We start from the raw sequence: 19,395 nt of genomic DNA, 5'->3' as shown, positions 1-19,395 counted from the left end.
TTCAAAGTGCCTGATTTTAACCATCGTTATATACACCCGTCCATTTTCCTGTGACGTCACACAGTGATGCCAATACAAACAAACATGGCGGATAGAACAGCAAGGTATAGCGACATTAGCTCGGATTCAGACTCGGATTTCAGCGGCTTAAGCGATTCAACAGATTACGCATGTATTGAAACGGATGGTTGTAGTGTGGAGGCAGGCAGCGAAATCAAAATTGAAGAAGAAACTGAAGCTATTGAGCCATATCGGTTTGAACCGTATGCAAGGGAAACCGACGAAAACGACACGACAGCCAGCGACACGGGAGAAAGCGAGGACGAATTCGGCGATCGCCTTCTAACCAACGATTGTATGTGTTTGTTTGGCATTAAAGGAAACTAACAACTATGAACTAGGTTTACAGCATATGAAATACATTTGGCAATAACATGCACTTTAAAAGTGCAGACAGCCCAGTTTTCATCAATTAATATATTCTGTAGACATACCCTCATCCGCGCTCTTTTCCTGAAAGCTGATCTGTCCAGTCCAGTTGGAAATGCATCTGCTTTGAGTGTCGCAGGATATCCACACATTCTTGCCATCTCTGTCGTAGCATAGCTTTCGTCGGTAAAGTGTGCGGAACAAACGTCCAATTTCTTGCCACTTTCGCATCTTTGGGCCACTGGTGCAACTTGAATCCGTCCCTGTTCAAGTTGTTACACCCTCCAACAACACACCGACGAGGCATGATGTCTCCAAGGTACGGAAAACAGTCGAAAAAACGGAAAATAACAGAGCTGATTTGACTCTGTGTTTGTAATGTGTTTGAGAAAATGGCGGATTGCTTACCGATGTGACGTCATCGCTCCGAAAGCGAATATTAGAAAGGCGTTTAATTCGCCAAAATTCACCCATTTAGAGTTCGGAAATCGGTTAAAAAATATATGGTCTTTTTTTCTGCAACATCAAGGTATATATTGACGCTTACATAGGTCTGGTGATAATGTTCCCCTTTAAATAATGAATTACGTTTTTTTAGGAAAGTTGACAGAGGACAATTGTTTGAAAAAAATACATACAAATAAAAATAGGTAAAATTAGAATTAGAAAAACATGAAAACAGATATAAAAAATAATGTTTATAAAATAATATTTCAGAATAGTAAGATAAATAAAAACAAACAAAAAATGGATAAAAAGTAAGATTAAAATAAAAAAATATTTTAAATGCAATTCCAAAAAAATATGTAAGAATATGTAAAAATAAGTAAAATAAGATATACAACATAAATAGTTATACAAATAATTAATGGTTGAGTGAAACAAAAAGCAGACTTTCTGCAAGAGCTTCTGTGATAGAAAACATAAAAAACATTGACGTCTTCATAGCGTCATAATGGGGGTGTCACATGGTTTCAGGGAGAGTGACGGTCCATACGAGGTCTCGCCACCCAGAAGACCAGAGGCCTGGACGCAGTGGTCTGAACCATCTGAGTTCCAAGCCCAGGGGGAGGTGACTGTGTGTCCCTCGCTATGTGTCCCCTGCTTGGGGGGACGTTGATGTTGATGAGGTTTGAAAGTCGGGGAGGGGGTCTGGACTGGCACATGAGCTGACTAAAGAGCAACTTTGCTTTTGGCCTTTTGGAGCTGGCTGTCATAAGAGTATGTGATGGCCCATGATACACTCCTCTGTGTACACCCCCCACTCTGCTTTAATTACAACAAACATGACTGTGTGTGTGTGTGTGTGTGTGTGTGTGTGTGTGTGTGTGTGTGTGTGTGTGTGTGTGTGTGTGTGTGTGTGTGTGTGTGTTTATGGGGGTTATTTGGTTTTAATGGTTCTCCTGTTTTGCGTAATTCTTATTAAAAGTAGGTGTGGCCTACAGTGTCATTATTTCTGTGTCCTTTACACATTTGTCGTGCATCATAAAAGTGAATGCCTGAAGACATCGTCATTTGGCGTTTTTGGTTTGGTTATAGTTAGGTTTAGTGTTGCTGATAGAGGTTTTGTTTTGGTTATATCTCGGGTTTGGTTAGGGGTTTTCTTAGGGTTTTGGTTTGTCCATAGTTAGTGTTGTGGTTAAGGCTTGTCTTAGGAATGTTTTGGTCATAGTTAGGGGTTTGGTTAGAGTTGACGTACGGTTTTGGTTCGGTTAGAGTTGGGGTTTTCGTCAGGATTTGTCTTACGGGTTTTGTTTTGGTTATAGTTATGGTTGTCTTAGAGGTTTTGTTTTGGTATTATCTCGGGTTTGGTTAGGGGTTTTCTTAGGGTTTTGGTTTGTTTATAGTTAGTGTTTTGGTTAGGGGTTGTCTTAGGAATGTTTTGGTCATAGTTAGGGGTTTGGTTAGGGGTTGTCTTAGGAATGTTTTGGTCATAGTTAGGGGTTTGGTTAGAGTTGACGTACGGTTTTGGTTCGGTTAGAGTTGGGGTTTTGTTTTCGTTATAGTTAGGGTTGTCTTCGAGGTTTTGTTTTGGTAATATTTGGGCATTCTACCAAATTAAAGCAAAGTGCTGTCCCTCAAAGGGGTTTAATAAAACCATTAAGTATTCAGATATGGATTTTGATTGATTGATTGATTGAAACATTTATTAGTAGATTGCACAGTACAGTACATATTCCGTACAATTGACCACTAAATGGTAATACCCGAATAAGTTTTTCTACTTGTTTAAGTTGGGGTCCACGTTAATCAATTCATGGTACAAATATATACTGTCAGCATAATACAGTCATCACACAAGTTAATCATCAGAGTATATACATTGAATTATTTACATTATTTACAATCCGGGGGGATGTGGAGGGGGTTGGGGTGGGGGGGTTGGGTTGGGTTGCTATCAGCATATTTCAGTCATCAACAATTATATCATCTGAGAAATGGACATTGTAACAGTGTAGGTCTCACTTGGTAGGATATGTACAGCGAGCGGTGAACATAGTGAGCTCAGAAAGCATAAGAACAAGTATATACATTTGATTATTTACATTTGATTATTTACAATCCGGGGAGGTGGTGGGGGAAGGGGTTAGGCTAGGGTTGTAGCTGCCAGGATGTGTTCTTTTAGTGCGGTTTTGAAGGGAAATAGGGATGCACTTTCTTTTACACCTGTTGGGAGTGCATTCCATATTGATGTGGCATAGAAGAAGAATGTGTTAAGACCTTTGTTAGATCGGAATCTGGGTTTGACGTGGTTTGTGGAGCTCCTCCTGGTGTTGTGGTTATAGAGGTCATTTACGTTATGGACGTAGTTTGACATGTACTTCGGTATCAGGGAGGTGTAGCAAATTTTATAGACAAGGCTCAGTGCAAGTTGTTTTACTCTGTCCTCCACCCTGAGCCAGCCCACTTTGGAGAAGTGGGTAGGAGTGAGGTGTGATCTGGGCTGGAAGTCTAGAAGTAACCTGACTAGCTTGTTCTGGGATGTTTGGAGTCTAAATTTGAGGGTTTTGGAGGTGCTACGGTACCAGGAGGTGCATGCGTAATCGAAAAAGAGTTGAATGAGAGTTCCCGCTAGAATCTTCATGGTGCTTTTGTTGACCAGAGAGGAGATTCTGTAGAGAAATCTTGTTCGTTGGTTGACCTTTCTGATTACCTTGGTTGCCATTTTATCACAGGAAAGAATAGCCTCTAGAATGCAACCTAGGTAGGTGACCTCATCTTTCCTGGTGATAACAATGTCACCCAATTCACCCAAAAGATTCTTACTGAGGTTATATTATTATCTGTTTTCAACCCAGGACATTACTTGAGATAGTAATAAGATAAATAAATACAGGACCTGGGCAAAATACGGCTCACGAGGCACATGCGGCCCGCCGGACGTTCTACATAATTTTTTTAGACCTTTTACATCAAAACTGTTGCCGCCATTATGATGTGCAATGCTGTTTTAAATGACCTTAATTCTTGAACTACAGAAAGTATTTCAATGGTCGAAATCTGTGCTTTTGGGTGTTATATGAGTTATTACGGTAATCTACGTCACAGCAGCTCAGACCAGGAACAAAGCAGAGTGGGCGGGGTTTTTTTTCAGAGCAGCCAGCCCGAAACGCATGTGTCAGTAACAGATGCGGAAGCACATTTTTATGTGATATTATATCATATTATAGGTGTTTATTACACTTTGCCTTCATATTTTGCTGTTTTTATTTACATTTGTGTTGTGTTTTGCTTGATTGTAAAAGATACACAACTATTGAGGAACTGGTCTGAGAAGTAAAAGAGGTGTGACGTCCATATGTAGTTAATATTCAGTGTTTTATTGTTCATAGTTAATATTGTTAATCACACTTTCTTTATTTTCATGTACATTTTGGGTGTAAAAAAACTAAAATTTCATTACGTTTTTTTGAGGTGGTCTGTTATAACGTTTTTAGAACTCTATCGGACATTGTGACTTTTGGTATTAGTGTTCCTGAAAAAAGGGACCCAAACACACATACCGGACAGCAGATTTTTACAGATGAATGTGTATATATAATTTATACACACATACACATTGGCCCCTGACACATTCTTTCTCTCAATGTGGCCCCTGAGTCAAAATATTTGCCCAGCTCTGCTTTATAGGGTACTTTCTATTGAGAAGTAGCTGTCCCCAATTGTGACCCCTAAATTTCAATTCATGAATATACTGCTAAAAACATTTTTTAGATTTGTTTCAATGGTGTAATTTAAAAGATCTTGATGATCAAACAGAGGTTGAAAGACTGATATATTTTGGTTTTTTAAATTAAATTACATTTATTTTTATACCACTGCGAAACACTAGAGTTTTTAGAAGTGTGGCTGATTTGAGATTTAGGCCACATCCCGACATTTTTGACCAGGAAGTGACATTACATTTCTGCTTCTGATGGCTGCGTGGTAAGTCACTAAATCCTATAGTTTTTAAATAGATGTGTTCCAAAGTCTGAAAATCAATGTGCATATTTTCTTCAATTATGTAAACTTTTTCAGCTTTTTTGCAACATATTATGTTTTTATGAGTGTACAACTCTTCAAAGATGTGTTTGCTAGCCATATGCTTGCGAGAATTGTTTAGTTATGGTCAAAATGTGCTAGAATTGTCCATAAAACATATGATAAAGTTTTGGTGGTGACGTGACCATTTCAGTAGTGACAAAATGAAATGGAAAGTAGTTTAATCCTACCATTTTGAAATAATTGTGTTCACAAAATCTTAAAAAAAGGGACTGTCTTCAATAATCGTTGTTTTAATCATTTAAATCAAATGATCGATATCTGATTGGTTTAATGCAGTGCTTTTCAACCTTTTTTGAGGCAAGGCACTTTTTTTTCATTTAAAAATACGGAGGGACACCACCAGCAGAAAACGTTAAAAAATGAAACTCCACAAGGTCCTCCTCGTGCCTTATTTTGAGTTTGTTGGTGTTTTCCTGTGTGTAGTGCTTTAGTTCTTGTCTTGTGCTGTTATTTTCAAGTTTCATGTCTTCCTTTGAGCACTATTCCCAGCACCTGCTTTGTGTTAGCAAGCAAGGCTATTTAAGTTGTTGCTATTCTTCTTTGTGGGGACATTGTTGCTTGCCATGTCATGTACGGATGTACTTTGTGGACGCCGTCTCTGCTCCACAAGTTGCAAGTTTTTGCTGTCGTCCAGCATTCTGTTTCTGTTTACTTTGTAGCCAGTTCAGTTTTACTGTCGTTTTACATAGCCATCCCTATGCTTCATTGCCTTTTCCTTTCCATTTTGTTCATTTTTGGTTTTAGCGTTACATACCTTTTTACCTGCACGCTGTGGTCTGCATATTGGGATCATAATAAACCATCCTCGTCTCATCCAACACATTCTGACTTTTACAAAGCAATTAACTACCTGCTTCCACCTACTGACCTGGAGTATTATGTGGTTACCCTGCCGAGTTCTACACAGCACGAACACTAAGGAACGGCACATTATTTGCAGATTATAATTATTGTTTTGAAAAAAATATTTTTTAGACCAATTAGGTGAAATTGCATAATTTCCCACGGCACACCAGACAATCTCACGGCACACTAGTTGATAAACACTGGTTTAATGTATGTTCAACTTTATGAATCATTAACTGTAAGTTATGGTTACATTCAGGGTTAAAGTTTTGGTGAGGTTTAAAGTTGAGCTTGGGTTTGGTATGACTTGGTTTCTATTAGGGCTTTGTGGGTATAAATATTTCTACTTTGTGATGTATGCTGGCAGGCTTTCCATCGTTGTCGCTGGCAGACCAGATGAGTCTTCTGCAGAGTGGCTGGATGGAGATTCTGATCCTGCGGGTGGTCTTCCGCTCGCTGGCACTGGAGGACAAGTTGGTCTATGCCGAGGACTACGTGATGGACGAGGAGCAGTCCAAGATGGCTGGACTACTGGACCTCAACAATGCTATCCTGCAGCTGGTCAAGAAGTGCAAAGCCGTCGGGCTGGACAAGGAGGAGTTTGTGCTGCTTAAGGCTATCGCGCTCGCTAACTCAGGTAAGACTATACTCAGTATCGATGGAACCAGTGTTAAGTTGACATTAGAGCCAAATCTCCTTGTCCTTTACAGTTCATACATAAAGTATTTGCAGCGCTTCACATTTTGTTATGTCACAGCCTTTATTCCAAAATGGAATACATTAATTTTGTCCGCAATATTCTACAAATAACACCCCATAATGACAATGTGAAAATGTTTGGGTTTTTTTTTAGACCTTTTTGCAAAATTATTAGAAATAAAAAAGGAAGAAATCCCATGTAAATAAGTATTCACAGCCTTTGCTCAATACTTTGTTTATCCACCTTTGGCAGAAATTACAGCCTCAAGTCTTTTTGAATACGATGCCACAAGCTTGGCACACCTATCTTAGGGCTGTTTTGCCCATTCCTCCTTGCAGCACCTCTCAAGCTCCATCAGGTTGGATGGGCAGCATCAGATCTCTCTAGACATGTTCAATGGGATTCAAGTCTGGGCTCTGGCTGGGCCACTTAAAGACATGTGCAGAATTGTCCTGAAGCCATTACTTTGGTATCTTGGCTGTGTACTTTGTGCATTGTCCTGCTGAAATATAACCCGTTGCCCAAATCTGAGTTCAAGAGCGCTCAAGTTTTCATCCAGGATGTCTCTGTACATCTTTCCCTCTATCCTGACTAGTCTCCCAGTTCCTGTCGCTGAAAACATCCCCACAGCATGATGCTGCCACCACCATGCTTCACTGTAGGGATGGTATTGGCCTGGTGATGAGCGGTGCCTGGTTTCCTTTAAACATGACGCCTGGCATTCACACCAAGGACTTCAATCTTTGTCTCATCAGACCAGAGAATGTTGTTTCCCATGGTCTGAGAGTCTTTCAGGTGCATTTTGGCAAACTTTTTACTAAGAAATGACTTCAGTCTGGCCACTCTACCAGGCAGGCCTGATTGGTGGATTGCTGCAGAGATGGCTGTCCTTCTGGAAGTTTCTCCTCTCTCCACAGAGGAATGCTGCAGCTCTGACAGAGTGACCATCGGGTTCTCGGTCAACTCCCTGACTAGGGCCCGATCGCTCAGTTTACACGGCCAGCTCAAAGAAGAGCCCTTGTGGTTCCAAATGACTTTAATTTACGAATGAAAGAGGCCACAGTGCTCATTGGGACCTTCAAGGCAGCAGATATTTTTTGTAGCCTTCCTCAGATTTGTGCCTCAAGAAAATCCTGTCTCAAAGGTCTACAGACTATTCCTTCAACGTCATGCTTGGTTTGTGCTCTGCCATGCACTGACAGTTGTGGGACCTTAAATATAGACAGGTGTGTGCCCTTCAAAATCATGTCCAATCAACTAAATTGATCACGGGTGGACTCCAATTAGGCAATAGGAACATCTGAAGGATGATCAGTAGAAACAAGATGCACCTGATCTCACTTTTCAGTTTCATGGCAAAAGCTGTGAATACTTTTTTGTACATGTGATTTCTTAGTTTTGTATTTTGAAGACATTTGCAAAAATCTCTAGAAAAAAACATTCACAATGTCAGGGTATTGTGTGCAGAATTTTGAGAATACTAAATAATTTAATCAATTTTGGATTAAGGCTGTAAAAAACATTTGGAAAAAGTGAAGCACTGTGTATACTTTCTGAATGTACTGCATGTGCTTAGTGGGGCAGCAGAGTCCTCTGCTGGAAGTTTCCATGCTGGCCGTGACCAAATGTCTGCCTAGCAACAAGTAAACATGCAAATGTATGGTGATCAGAAAAAAGTAGAAGTAACATTTTAGCCAATCTATGATGCCGTTTTTGTTCCAGCCAACTCCCTCTCTGTTCTCTGCTGTGTGGAGCCGTGCGGCTGCTTCCATATTAGCCCCAGGTTGCCTTACTAGGCGCCGTTTATTTACACTGCACATCAAATCAGATTGTTTTGCCCCTCAAGTGACACAAAATGGATATTTTTTGCAAGTGTAAACGCTCCAAAGTGCTTCAAATCTGATCTTTTTGCATCAAATCTGGGCTAGGAAGTAGTCTGATTCTGATTGGAAACTTATCTTTTCAAATGTCTAAACAGAAATGCAACCTATTTGCAACTTCTACATCATCTATTTATTTTTTGTAATTCTCTTCTTCCTCCTCCTGCAGCTGTTTTCCAACATCTGCCCACTTCTACACAACAGCCATGTCACAAACCCACTAACACGCTGACCTGGGGCTTCCATGTTTTCTCCTGTAGTAGCAAATTCCTCATCTACAGAAAGCCGCTGTTCTGTCGATAAAAAGCTACCAGCGGTGTACACTGCTGCCGCATCAAAACATTATACCTTAAGTTTCGAAAAGCCGATTTAGATATCAAATTAAATATATAATAAAATAATAACTTACTAGAAGCGCCAGTGACAAGTCCACTCTTCACCCACAAGAGGTAGCGAGATCAACACATCGACTTCCGGTCAACTTCCTTTGTTTTTTACTTTATCGAACTGCGAATGTGTTGTGATGTCGTGGTCACATTGGGTCCTGTGTGTGTTTGTATTACAGTCTGATAGGGTTGTACGGTATATCGGTATTAGTATAGTACCGCGATACTAATGAATCATATTCGGCACTATACCGCCTCTGAAAATTACCGGTCCGCCACCTATCTAGTCGATACTACTATGATTACGTCGATATTTTTTGGCATCACATCTTCTTTCGTTTTTTAAAAATGTATATTATGTTTATAAACTCAGGAAATATGTCCCTGGACACATGAGGACTTTGAATATGACCAATGTATGATTCTATAACTACTTGGTATCGGTTTAAAACCCAATTTGTTGGATCATCCAAAACTAATGTAAAGTATCTAACAAGAGAATAATAAGTGATTATTACATTTTAACAGAAGTGTAGATAGAAGAACATGTTAAAAGAGAAAGTAAGCAGATATTAACAGTAAATGAACAAGTAGATTAATAATTCATTTTCTACCACTTGTCCTTATAATGACAAAATAATAGAATGATAAATGACACAATATGTTACTGCATACATCAGCAGACTAAATTAAGAGCCTTTGTTTGTTTACTTACTATTAAAAGACAAGTTGTCTTGTATGTTCACTATTTTATTTAAAGACAAACTTGCAATAAGAAACATATATTTAATGTACCGTAAGATGTTTTGTTAAAATAAAGCCAATAATGCCATTTTTTGTGGTCCCCTTTATTTAGAAAAGTACCGGTACCAAAATATTGGTATCGGGACAACACTAGAGTCTGATAAAAATCACATTTTACATGCAGTGTAAGCAGTCAGATGGAAAAAAATCAGATTTGGGCCACTTTGGCCTGCAGTGTAAAAGTTAAAGTTAAAGTACCAATGATTGTCACACACACACTAGGTGTGGCGAAATTATTCTCTGCATTTGACCCATCACCCTTGATCACCCCCTGGGAGGTGAGGGGAGCAGTGGGCAGCAGCGGTGGCCGCGCCCGGGAATCATTTTTGGTGATTTAACCCCCAATTCCAACCCTTGATACTGAGTGCCAAGCAGGGAGGTAATGGGTCCCATTTTTATAGTCTTTGGTATGACTCGGCCGGGGTTTGAACCCACAACCTACCGATCTCAGGGCGGACACTAGGCCACTGAGTAGGTAAACGAAGCCTTTGACTTGCATTAATAACAAGTGGCTAAGAGGCACTGATGATGATGTCCCTAGCAACAAATAACAATGCCCCACCTCAACTTTGCCTTGCAACAAGTGATTACTTCATCCTATTTTTGGGGAGATAAAATGGAGGAAAACTAGTAAAAATTGCCATAAATGTTTAACTCTTCTTTCTTTTACAGACTCTGTGCACATTGAGGACTCGGACGCTGTCCAGAGACTCCAGGACGTCCTCCATGGGGCCCTGCAGGAGTACGAAGCCGCCCGGCACCCGCAGGACCCTCAACGGGCGGGCAAGCTGATCATGAGCCTCCCTCTCCTGCGCCAGACGGCCGCTCGCGCCGTGCAGCACTTCTGCGGCGTCAAACAAGATGGCCGCGTGCCCATGCACAAACTTTTCCTGGAGCTGCTGGAAGCCAAAGCCTGAGGGAACTCTCGGCTTTGACTTCATTGGTTTTTATGTTTGATGCAACAGGAAGTTGGTGAGGCTGCAGCCATGTTTGCAGTGGACAGTGACGGAAAAAGAGCCTTCGAGGGATACATGCCAAACAAACAAAGAAGCTTCTTTTACGATACTTGAAGACCCTTGTGGACCATCTTGTCCTTCTGGAAGCCTCCTCAGATGCATTCTGTACGTGTTCCTTACGGAGTAAAGCTAAAGTGTCTCCTCCTTCCTTCAGGAAACCAGCAAACGTAATCAGCAAGGACATTTTCAGGGAAAGAAACATGATATTTATTTAAAAAATGTGTATCTACTTATGAAGGCTGGAATCAAATTTTTCATGTGATTTTCTTTTTAAAATATATAAACTTATCAGCACTAATAGTGTCTCATCTAAATGGACTTAAAGATCCAAACAAACATACAATCGATAATTAATTATATCATAATGTTTATGCCTTTAGTAGGCTTTCATACAAATAGCACAATGCTGGAATTAGTCACAAAAAAAAATTGCTTTAAAAAAATAAAGAAAAAATTGCTTGAAAAATAAAATAATATAAATTATTTGGTTATATAATTAACCATAAACTTGGATTATTTATTTGGCAAATTATTAAAAAAATTTTTTTTTTTAAATGATAAAAATAACAAATTACAAAATAAATGGAAGAATTACATACCTTAATGGTTAAAAAAAAAAAAAAAATCCTAAATATTATCGATACTATTATACCAATAAAAATAAAAGGTGATACTGTAACAGAAAATAAGAAAAAAACTATAGGATAAAATATCTAGAAGAAATAGCCCAAACAAAACAAAACTACTAATTGCTTTAAATTTCTGTATTTCGATGCATTTGTCCGCCATGTCTATGGACAGAGGGACATCTGTTTGCTGTTTGCTTGCAAACAATTCAAATGCAATATAGCGCTTACATTTTTGTACAATATCCTACTACATTTCCAGCGGGAAAACATGGACCTCCGTGTGTGAACTACTTGTCTTCGTAGCCGCAATGAAAAGTGGTGTCAAACGTGTTTTTTGCTCGTGTGTCTGCTCTTAGTGTGCTTTGTGTGCAGAACCACGGGAGGAAAGACTCATATAATGTGCTCATACATAATTAGATGCAAAATAATGCTCAAGATTTTGATGCTATGCACTGAATTTTTACGCCATGTCTGAAGTGTTTGTTTCTCAGGTGCAGATTTGGGCAGCAATAAAGAAGCGTCTCCTCCACTCAATGTGTCGTCTTTTCACACTACAGGAAGGTGCTGTACACATTTAGTCGTCTTACCAAACTTACAAAGCCCACTCTGTGTTTCACCGCCTCACTTTCAGCTAGCTGCTAAGCTAGCGAAGCTAAGCTCGTCCCGGTCCGAAGTTACTGCGCTCTGAAGGCAGCAAGAACCTGACTCGGTGAGAGAAACAATGTGAGTATGGCTTCCGGTTCTTCGTGCACCGTTCCCTTGGATAGGTTGGCTCTACTAGAGCAGTGTTTTTCAACCTTTTTTGAGCCGAGGCACATTTTTTGCGTTGAAAAAATGCGGAGGCACACCACCAGCAGAAATCATTAAAAAATTAAACTCCGTTGACAGTAAAAAGTCGTTGTCACAATTGTTGGATATGACTTTAAAGCATAACCAAGCATGCATCACTATAGCTCTTGTCTCAAAGTAGGTGTACTGTCACCACCTGTCACATCACGCCCTGACTTATTTGGACTTTTTTGCTGTTTTCCTGTGTGTAGTGTTTTAGTTCTTGTCTTGCGCTCCTATTTTGGTGGCTTTTTCTCTTTTTCTGGTATTTTCCTGTAGAAGTTTCATGTCTTCCTTTGAGCGATGTTTCCCGCATCTACTTTGTTTTAGCAATCAAGAATATTTCAGTTGTTTTTATCCTTTTTGTGGGCATTGTTGATTGTCATGTCATGTTCGGATGTACATTGTGTATGCAGTCTTTACTCCAAAGTAAGTCTTTGCTGTCGTCCAGCATTCTGTTTTTGTTTACTTTGTAGTCAGTTCAATTTTAGTTTCGTTCTGCATAGCCTTCCCTAAACTTCAATGCCCTTTCTTAGGGGCACTCACCTTTTGTTTATTTCTGCACACTGTCTCCAGCTGTTCCCGACATCTACAAGGCAATTAGCTACCTGCTGCCACCTACTGATATGGAAGAGTATTACACGGTTACTCTGCAGAGCTCTAGACAGCACCGACACTCAACAACAACACATCAATTGCAGACTATAACTACTGGTTTGCAAAAAATATTTTTAACCCAAATAGGTGAAATTCGATCATCTCCCACGGCACACCAAACTTTATCTCACGGCACACTAGTGTGCCACGGCACAGTGGTTGAAAAACACTGTACTAGAGGGCCCAGTTTGTAACAGCCCTAAGCGGCCCACAAGCCACGCTGAACCAGTTCAGACGCATAATTGATTTAGCCCTTTAGCTCATACTACACCCCAGTCCACCGGGCACCCCACCTTAGTCATAGGGGACTCCATCACCCGGAACATACAGCTTAGTAAACCAGCCATAATTAAGTGTATTCCCAAGGTCTCAGCACCCGACATTGAAGCTAGTCTTAGGGAACTGACTCGCAACAGGCCTAGTAAACACAGGCTAATCGCACCACTAGCTACTCAAACATAGTTGACACGAGGATGAGACAGTCAGGGATTACAAAGAGGAACATGGCTAAGACTTGTAATCTCGCTAGAAAGATGTGATAAAATTTGAAGTTCTGACTCATTGCCAACAAGCTGATTATAACCACTGCTTTAGCAGCCGTAACATTAATGCTGTCACAACTACGAATCTTGCTGGCCTACTGCCTTCGTAATGGCACCATTCCCAAATGTGAGCTCTATCGATAACCTCACTAACAGCTTTAACAATGCCACGCACAACGCCATTGATAGTATAGCACCGCTAAAGACGACAAAGGCCCCTAGAAGGCGTAGCCCCTGCCCCTGGTTCACAAAAAACAGAGCTTTTAAAGGGGAACATTATCACCAGACCTATGTAAGCGTCAATATATACCTTGATGTTGCAGAAAAAAGACCATATATTTTTTTAACCGATTTCCGAACTCTAAATGGGTGAATTTTGGCGAATTAAACGCCTTTCTATTATTCGCTCTCGGAGCGATGACGTCACAACGGGAAGCAATCCGCCATTTTCCCACTTTCGTCGGTGTGTTGTCGGAGGGTGTAACAACACGAACAGGGACGGATTCAAGTTGCACCAGTGGCCCAAAGATGTGAAAGTGGCAAGAAATTGGACGAAATTTGTTCAAAATACGAGGCTGTGGGGAAAGCCGACGAAATGGTCAGTCGTTTGTTCCGCACACTTTACCGACGAAAGCTATGCTACGACAGAGATGGCAAGAATGTGTGGATATCCTGCGACACTCAAAGCAGATGCTGACATCAACTCCAAAACTGGACAGATCAGCTTTCAGGAAAAGAGAGCGGATGAGGGTATGTCTACAGAATATATTAATTGATGAAAACTTTATTCATTACTCGCGGTTTTACGTAAATTATTATACATAAACTGTGTTTACCAATAATTTAGCTTAAAAACATTTATTTTTTTCAATCATTCGAGTACATTCGGGTAGTCTTGTGTAATGCAGTATTTTGTGTCTATTTAGGTATGGTTAACCTGAGTGCTGAAATCGTGGAAAAATATATGTTCTTAGCGCGCCTGAAATGGGCTGTCTGCACTCTCAAAGTGCATGTTGTTGCCAAATGTATTTCATATGCTGTAAACCTAGTTCATAGTTGTTAGTTTCCTTTAATGCCAAACAAACACATACCAATCGTTGGTTAGAAGGCGATCGCCAAATTCGTCCTCGCTTTCTCCCGTGTCGCTGGCTGTCGTGTCGTTTTCGTCGTTTTCGCTTGCATACGGTTCAAACCGATATGGCTCAATAGCTTCAGTTTCTTCTTCAATTTCGTTTTCGCTACCTGCCTCCACACTACAACCATCCGTTTCAATACATGCGTAATCTGTTGAATCGCTTAAGCCGCTGAAATCCGAGTCTGAATCCCAGCTAATGTCGCTATATCTTGCTGTTCTATCCGCCATGTTTGTTTGTATTGGCATCACTGTGTGACATCACAGGAAAATGGACGGGTGTATATAACGATGGTTAAAATCAGGCACTTTGAAGCTTTTTTTAGGGATATTGCGTGATGGGTAAAATTTTGAAAAAAACTTTGAAAAATAAAATAAGCCACTGGGAACTGATTTTTAATGGTTTTAACCCTTCTGAAATTGTGATAATGTTCCCCTTTAAACGATCATGTAGAAAGTTGAAACGCAAACGGCGTGCGACTAAATTGGAGGTTTTCCATCAAGCATGGAGTGATAGTTTAATAACTTATAAATACACTCTTACCTTAGCTAAAACTAATAACTATTCAAATCTTATCCGCCTCAATAAAAACGATACAAAATATTTGTTTAATAAAGAAGCATCGCTAACCCAACAAGAGACGTCTCCCAGTAGCTCCACCCACTCCACTGATGACTTTATGCTGTTATTTACCAAGAAAATGTAACTCATTAGAAAGGAGATTAAAGATAATGTGACCCAGCTCCAACTGGGTTCTATTAACGCAGATACGAATGTCTGTACGAGGATTATTGAGCTCCAAAATAATCTCTCTCTTTTTGAAGAAATAACATTAGAGGAACTCCTGCGGCGTGTAAATGGAATAAAACAAACAACATGTTTACTTGACCCACTTCCTGGGGAACTTATAAAGGAGCTGTTTGTAATATTAGGACCATCAGTGTTAAATATTATTAACTTATCACCTTCCTGTGGTACTGTTCTCTTAGTGTTCAAAACAATGGTTATTCATCCTCTGCTCAAAAGACCTAACCTCGATCCTGACCTCATGGTGGGGCGGCATGGCGAAGTGGGTAGAGCAACCGTGCCAGAAACCTGAGGGTCGCAGGTTCGCTCCCCGCCTCTTACCATCCAAAAAAAAAAAAAAAATCGCTGCCGTTGTGTCCTTGGGCGGGACACTTCACCCTTTGCCCCCGGTGCCACTCACACCGGTGAATTGAATGATGAATGATAGGTGGTGGTCGGAGGAGCCGTTGGCGCAAATTGCAGCCACGCTTCCGTCAGTCTACCCCAGGGCAGCTGTGGCTATGAAAGTAGCTTACCACCACCAGGTGTGAATGATTGATGGGTTCTACATGTAAAGCGACTTTGGGTACTTAGAAAAGCGCTATATAAATCCCAGTTATTATTATTATTATTATGGTAAACTACCGGCCGGTGTCTTACCTTCCCTTTATATTGAAAGTCCTTGAAAAATTGTTGCACAGCAGCTAAATGAACACTTAGTGTCTAACAATCTCTGTGAACACTTTCAATCCAGTTTCAGGGCAAATCACTCTACGGTAGAGATGCGCGGATAGGCAATTTATCTCATCCGCAACCGCGTCAGAAAGTCGTCATCCATCCGCCATCCACCCGATGTAACGTTTGATCAAAACTGCATCCGCCCGCCATCCGCCCGTTGTTATGTATCTAATATTAATAAAAATAAAAAAAAAAGGGTGAAAACTACGCGAATTGCACCTTGTGCAGACAAAATTTTTCGATCGGACACGGAGGAATTAGCGATGTAAAAGACCACGTTGGGACAAAAAAACACAAGTCTAATGCCGTTGCTAGCGATACAAGTGGAAAACTTTCAACGTTTTTCGTCGCCCAAACAGATTCTTTGGATGTGATAAATGCCGAAGTTTTATTTACGGAGGCAATAATTGAGCATGGACTTCCAATCGCACTGGCTGATCACATGGGACAGTTAATAATGTAATGCAACCTTTAAAAATCATTACGCGGTGATCGCGATCCCAAAAATAAACTTTTCTTGCATGATAATGTCCAGAAAATTTCGCTTTATATTACTATAGAGTCCTTTTAACCAATGAGTTTGATGGTTTATCACAAACCTTAAATGAAATTCCATGGCCACCGTCCTGCTCTCTATATCAACCAGGGTGAGCCCCACCCCTTTCGTGAGCGCACTGTGCGCGGAGTGACCCCTGTTACGCGCCCCCGGCAACAGGGGTGGCAAGCAGGTAAGCTGCGCGGGCGGAGCGCGCGGACTGACCCATGTTACGAGCCCCCGGCCACGGGGGTGGCGGGCAGGTAAGCTGCTTACCTGCTGCGCGTGACGCCGGCCGCGGCGAAAGCGGACGAGGCGGGGTGTCGGTGCGGTGGGCGTGGTAGTGACCCTGGACGTGCGTCGGGCCCTTCTCGCGGATCGCCTCAGCTACGGCTCCCGGTGGGGCCCTGTCAGGGGAAGGGGCCTCGGTCCCGGACCCCGGCGAGGCGTCCCTTCTCCGCTCCGTAAAAGTGTCCATCTCTTTTCTTTTTTCTTCTTCTGTTGTGGCATATGCTGCAGGTGCCTGCTCGTTTTTCGTATGTGGGTAACAACATTTAACTATGTATATATATTTCCGAATTGGTTTAACTGCCACCCGCAAAAAAAAAAAAAAAAAAAAAAAAAAAAAAAAAAAATCTAATTAATCCGCCCGACCCGACCCGCGAGCGGATAAAATCTTATTTTTTTTAATTTCATCCGCCCGATCCGCGGATAATCCGCGGACTCCGCGGTTGTGTCCGCAAACCGCGCATCTCTACTCTACGGAGACAGCCCTCGCAAAAATGACTAATGATCTATTGCTAACGATGGATGTTAATGCGTCATCTATGTTGCTGCTACTTGATCTTAGCGCTGCTTTTGATACCGTCGATCATAATATTCTGTTAGAACGTATCAAAACACGTATTGGTATGTCATACTTAGCCTTGTCGTGGTTTAACTCTTATCTTACTGACAGGATGCAGTGCGTCTCCCATAATAATGTGACCTCGGACTATGTTAAGGTAACGTGCGGAGTTCCACAGGGTTTGGTTCTTGGCCCTGCATTCTTCAGCATTTACATGCTGCCGCTAGGCGACGTCATACGCAAATACGGTGTTAGCTTTCACTGTTATGCTGATGACACCCAACTCTACATGCCCCTAAAGATGACCAACACGGCAGATTGTAGTCAGCTGGAGGCGAGCCTGAATGAAATTAAACAAGGTTCAAGGTTTCTTTAATGGTAACCAAAGGTAAAATAGTAGTGCAGACAGTTGTAATAAACAATGGATGTCCAGCAACTTTTTGCATCTTAACGCTAAGAAAACGGAAATGCTGATTATCGGTCCTACAAGACACCGACACCTATTTAATAATAAATAATACCACCCGGGATGGACCACTCCTCTTTGCATCAGTTGGTGACGTGTCTGCTCTGCTGACGTATCTACATGCAAGAGGTGCTGGCCTCACTATGAACTGGACTCTCTCGTTATTAACAGTATCCACTTGGCATCCATTGTACCGGTCCCGTCCAAGGTTTCTCGTTGTCCCCACTGGGTTGAGTTTTTTCTTGCCCTGATGTGGGATCTGAGCCCAGTCGTTGTGGCTTGTGCAGCTCCTTGAGACATTTGTGATTAAGGGCTATATAAGTATATTTTCATTGATTACATGTGACTAATTTATTAATGTAAAAGTACATTTAGTTGAATCTTTTTTGTATTTCATTGTTTCATGAGTAATGAAAATATCCCAATGTTATGATGCTGGCTGGCATCTGGTAGTGCTGTAATACTATTAGTTGGCCATACGCTTTATACGCGACTCTGGCAGCAGCTGCGTAGTGGCGACACCTGGTGGTCACATGCTGTTATTGCAGTAATAACACTAAACAGGTCGCAGTGAGGACTTCATGTACACTTTATAACTGTCGATTGAAGCAACAGATTGCAACAACATATCCAATGCAGGTAGTTAGCATTTATCTATTAGCATTGTTAGCATTCTCCTTTCATTTGCATAATACTGCCCAAGATCAGTACAAAAAGCAAACAAACTGTTCTTGAATGACAGAACAGAGTTTAGTCCATGTAAAACTTCTGTTGGATTTTTTTAATGCAATAATTATGCATTATTATTTAGTGTTAGCTTACTAACAATATTTTGTTGTTTTATCCCAAGTACTTTTTAATGTTTTTTGGGTTTTTTTAAAAAGCAAAAAAAAAAAAAGTTTTATGTCGATATAGCATTACATTTGGTTTTAATACAAAATATTCAATATTAATCCAAAATCTATACATCTATTCAGATGGATACATCTGTACAATATATCGTTCCAAATCAAAGTATTATGCAGTTTGTATAAAATATATATACCGTATTTTCCGCACTATAAGGCGCACCTAAAAACCACAAATTTTCTCAAAAGCTGACAGTGCGCCTTATAACCCGGTGCGCTTTATATATGGATAAATATTAAGATTCATTTTCATAAAGTTTAGGTCTCGCAACTACGGTAAACAGCCGCCATCTTTTTTCCCCGTAGAAGAAGCGCGCGGTGCATGCTGGGATATGTGACGTTTCATTTCCATTTGTGTGTTTATGTAAAGACCCCAAAATGGCTCCTATTAAGTGTGTTGTCTGTCTAATTATAAATAATGCAGACGAGGCGTGTTAACTGAGTTCTCAACGTTTACTCACAGCGTGCTCATAACCACATTCTAACTGCCAGCATACAACGCTTCTCAGGGCTACCGCGCATGCTCGTAACTATCGTTGCATGCTGGGTAGTGTAGTTGTTATATTTGCTAGCTCATAACAGCACATTAAGAGACACGCTTACGCGCTTAATTCAATACTCGCCGTCATTCCGGGTGGATTGACAAAAGACCTCCAGCCGCTAGATATTGGTGTCAACAGGGCATTCGAAGCTAGACTGCTAACTGCGTGGGAACAA

The 19,395-nt window shown here is 40.9% G+C and overlaps 2 protein-coding genes across 6 annotated transcripts in view; one reads left to right on the top strand and one right to left on the bottom strand.

Annotated features, from left to right (window-relative positions):
- Positions 1–11,767, top strand: part of LOC133576610 (estrogen-related receptor gamma-like) — a 51,549-nt gene extending 39,782 nt beyond the window's left edge. For all 3 annotated transcript variants that reach the window (XM_061929978.2, XM_061929977.2, XM_061929976.2), the window contains 2 exons: positions 6,191–6,460; positions 10,266–11,767. In XM_061929978.2, the coding sequence (XP_061785962.2) occupies positions 6,191–6,460; positions 10,266–10,510 (515 nt within the window). In that variant the 3' untranslated portion in view covers positions 10,511–11,767. The remainder of the gene's footprint in view (positions 1–6,190; positions 6,461–10,265) is intronic.
- fez2b (fasciculation and elongation protein zeta 2b) overlaps positions 1–19,395 on the bottom strand; it is an 86,336-nt gene that overhangs the window by 27,439 nt on the left and 39,502 nt on the right. The gene's annotated exons all lie outside the window — the stretch shown is intronic.

Source organism: Nerophis lumbriciformis, linkage group LG34 (assembly GCF_033978685.3).
Source record: "Nerophis lumbriciformis linkage group LG34, RoL_Nlum_v2.1, whole genome shotgun sequence".
Classification (NCBI taxonomy): Eukaryota; Metazoa; Chordata; class Actinopteri; order Syngnathiformes; family Syngnathidae; genus Nerophis; species Nerophis lumbriciformis.
This window is presented reverse-complemented; position numbering and strand designations above follow the sequence as displayed.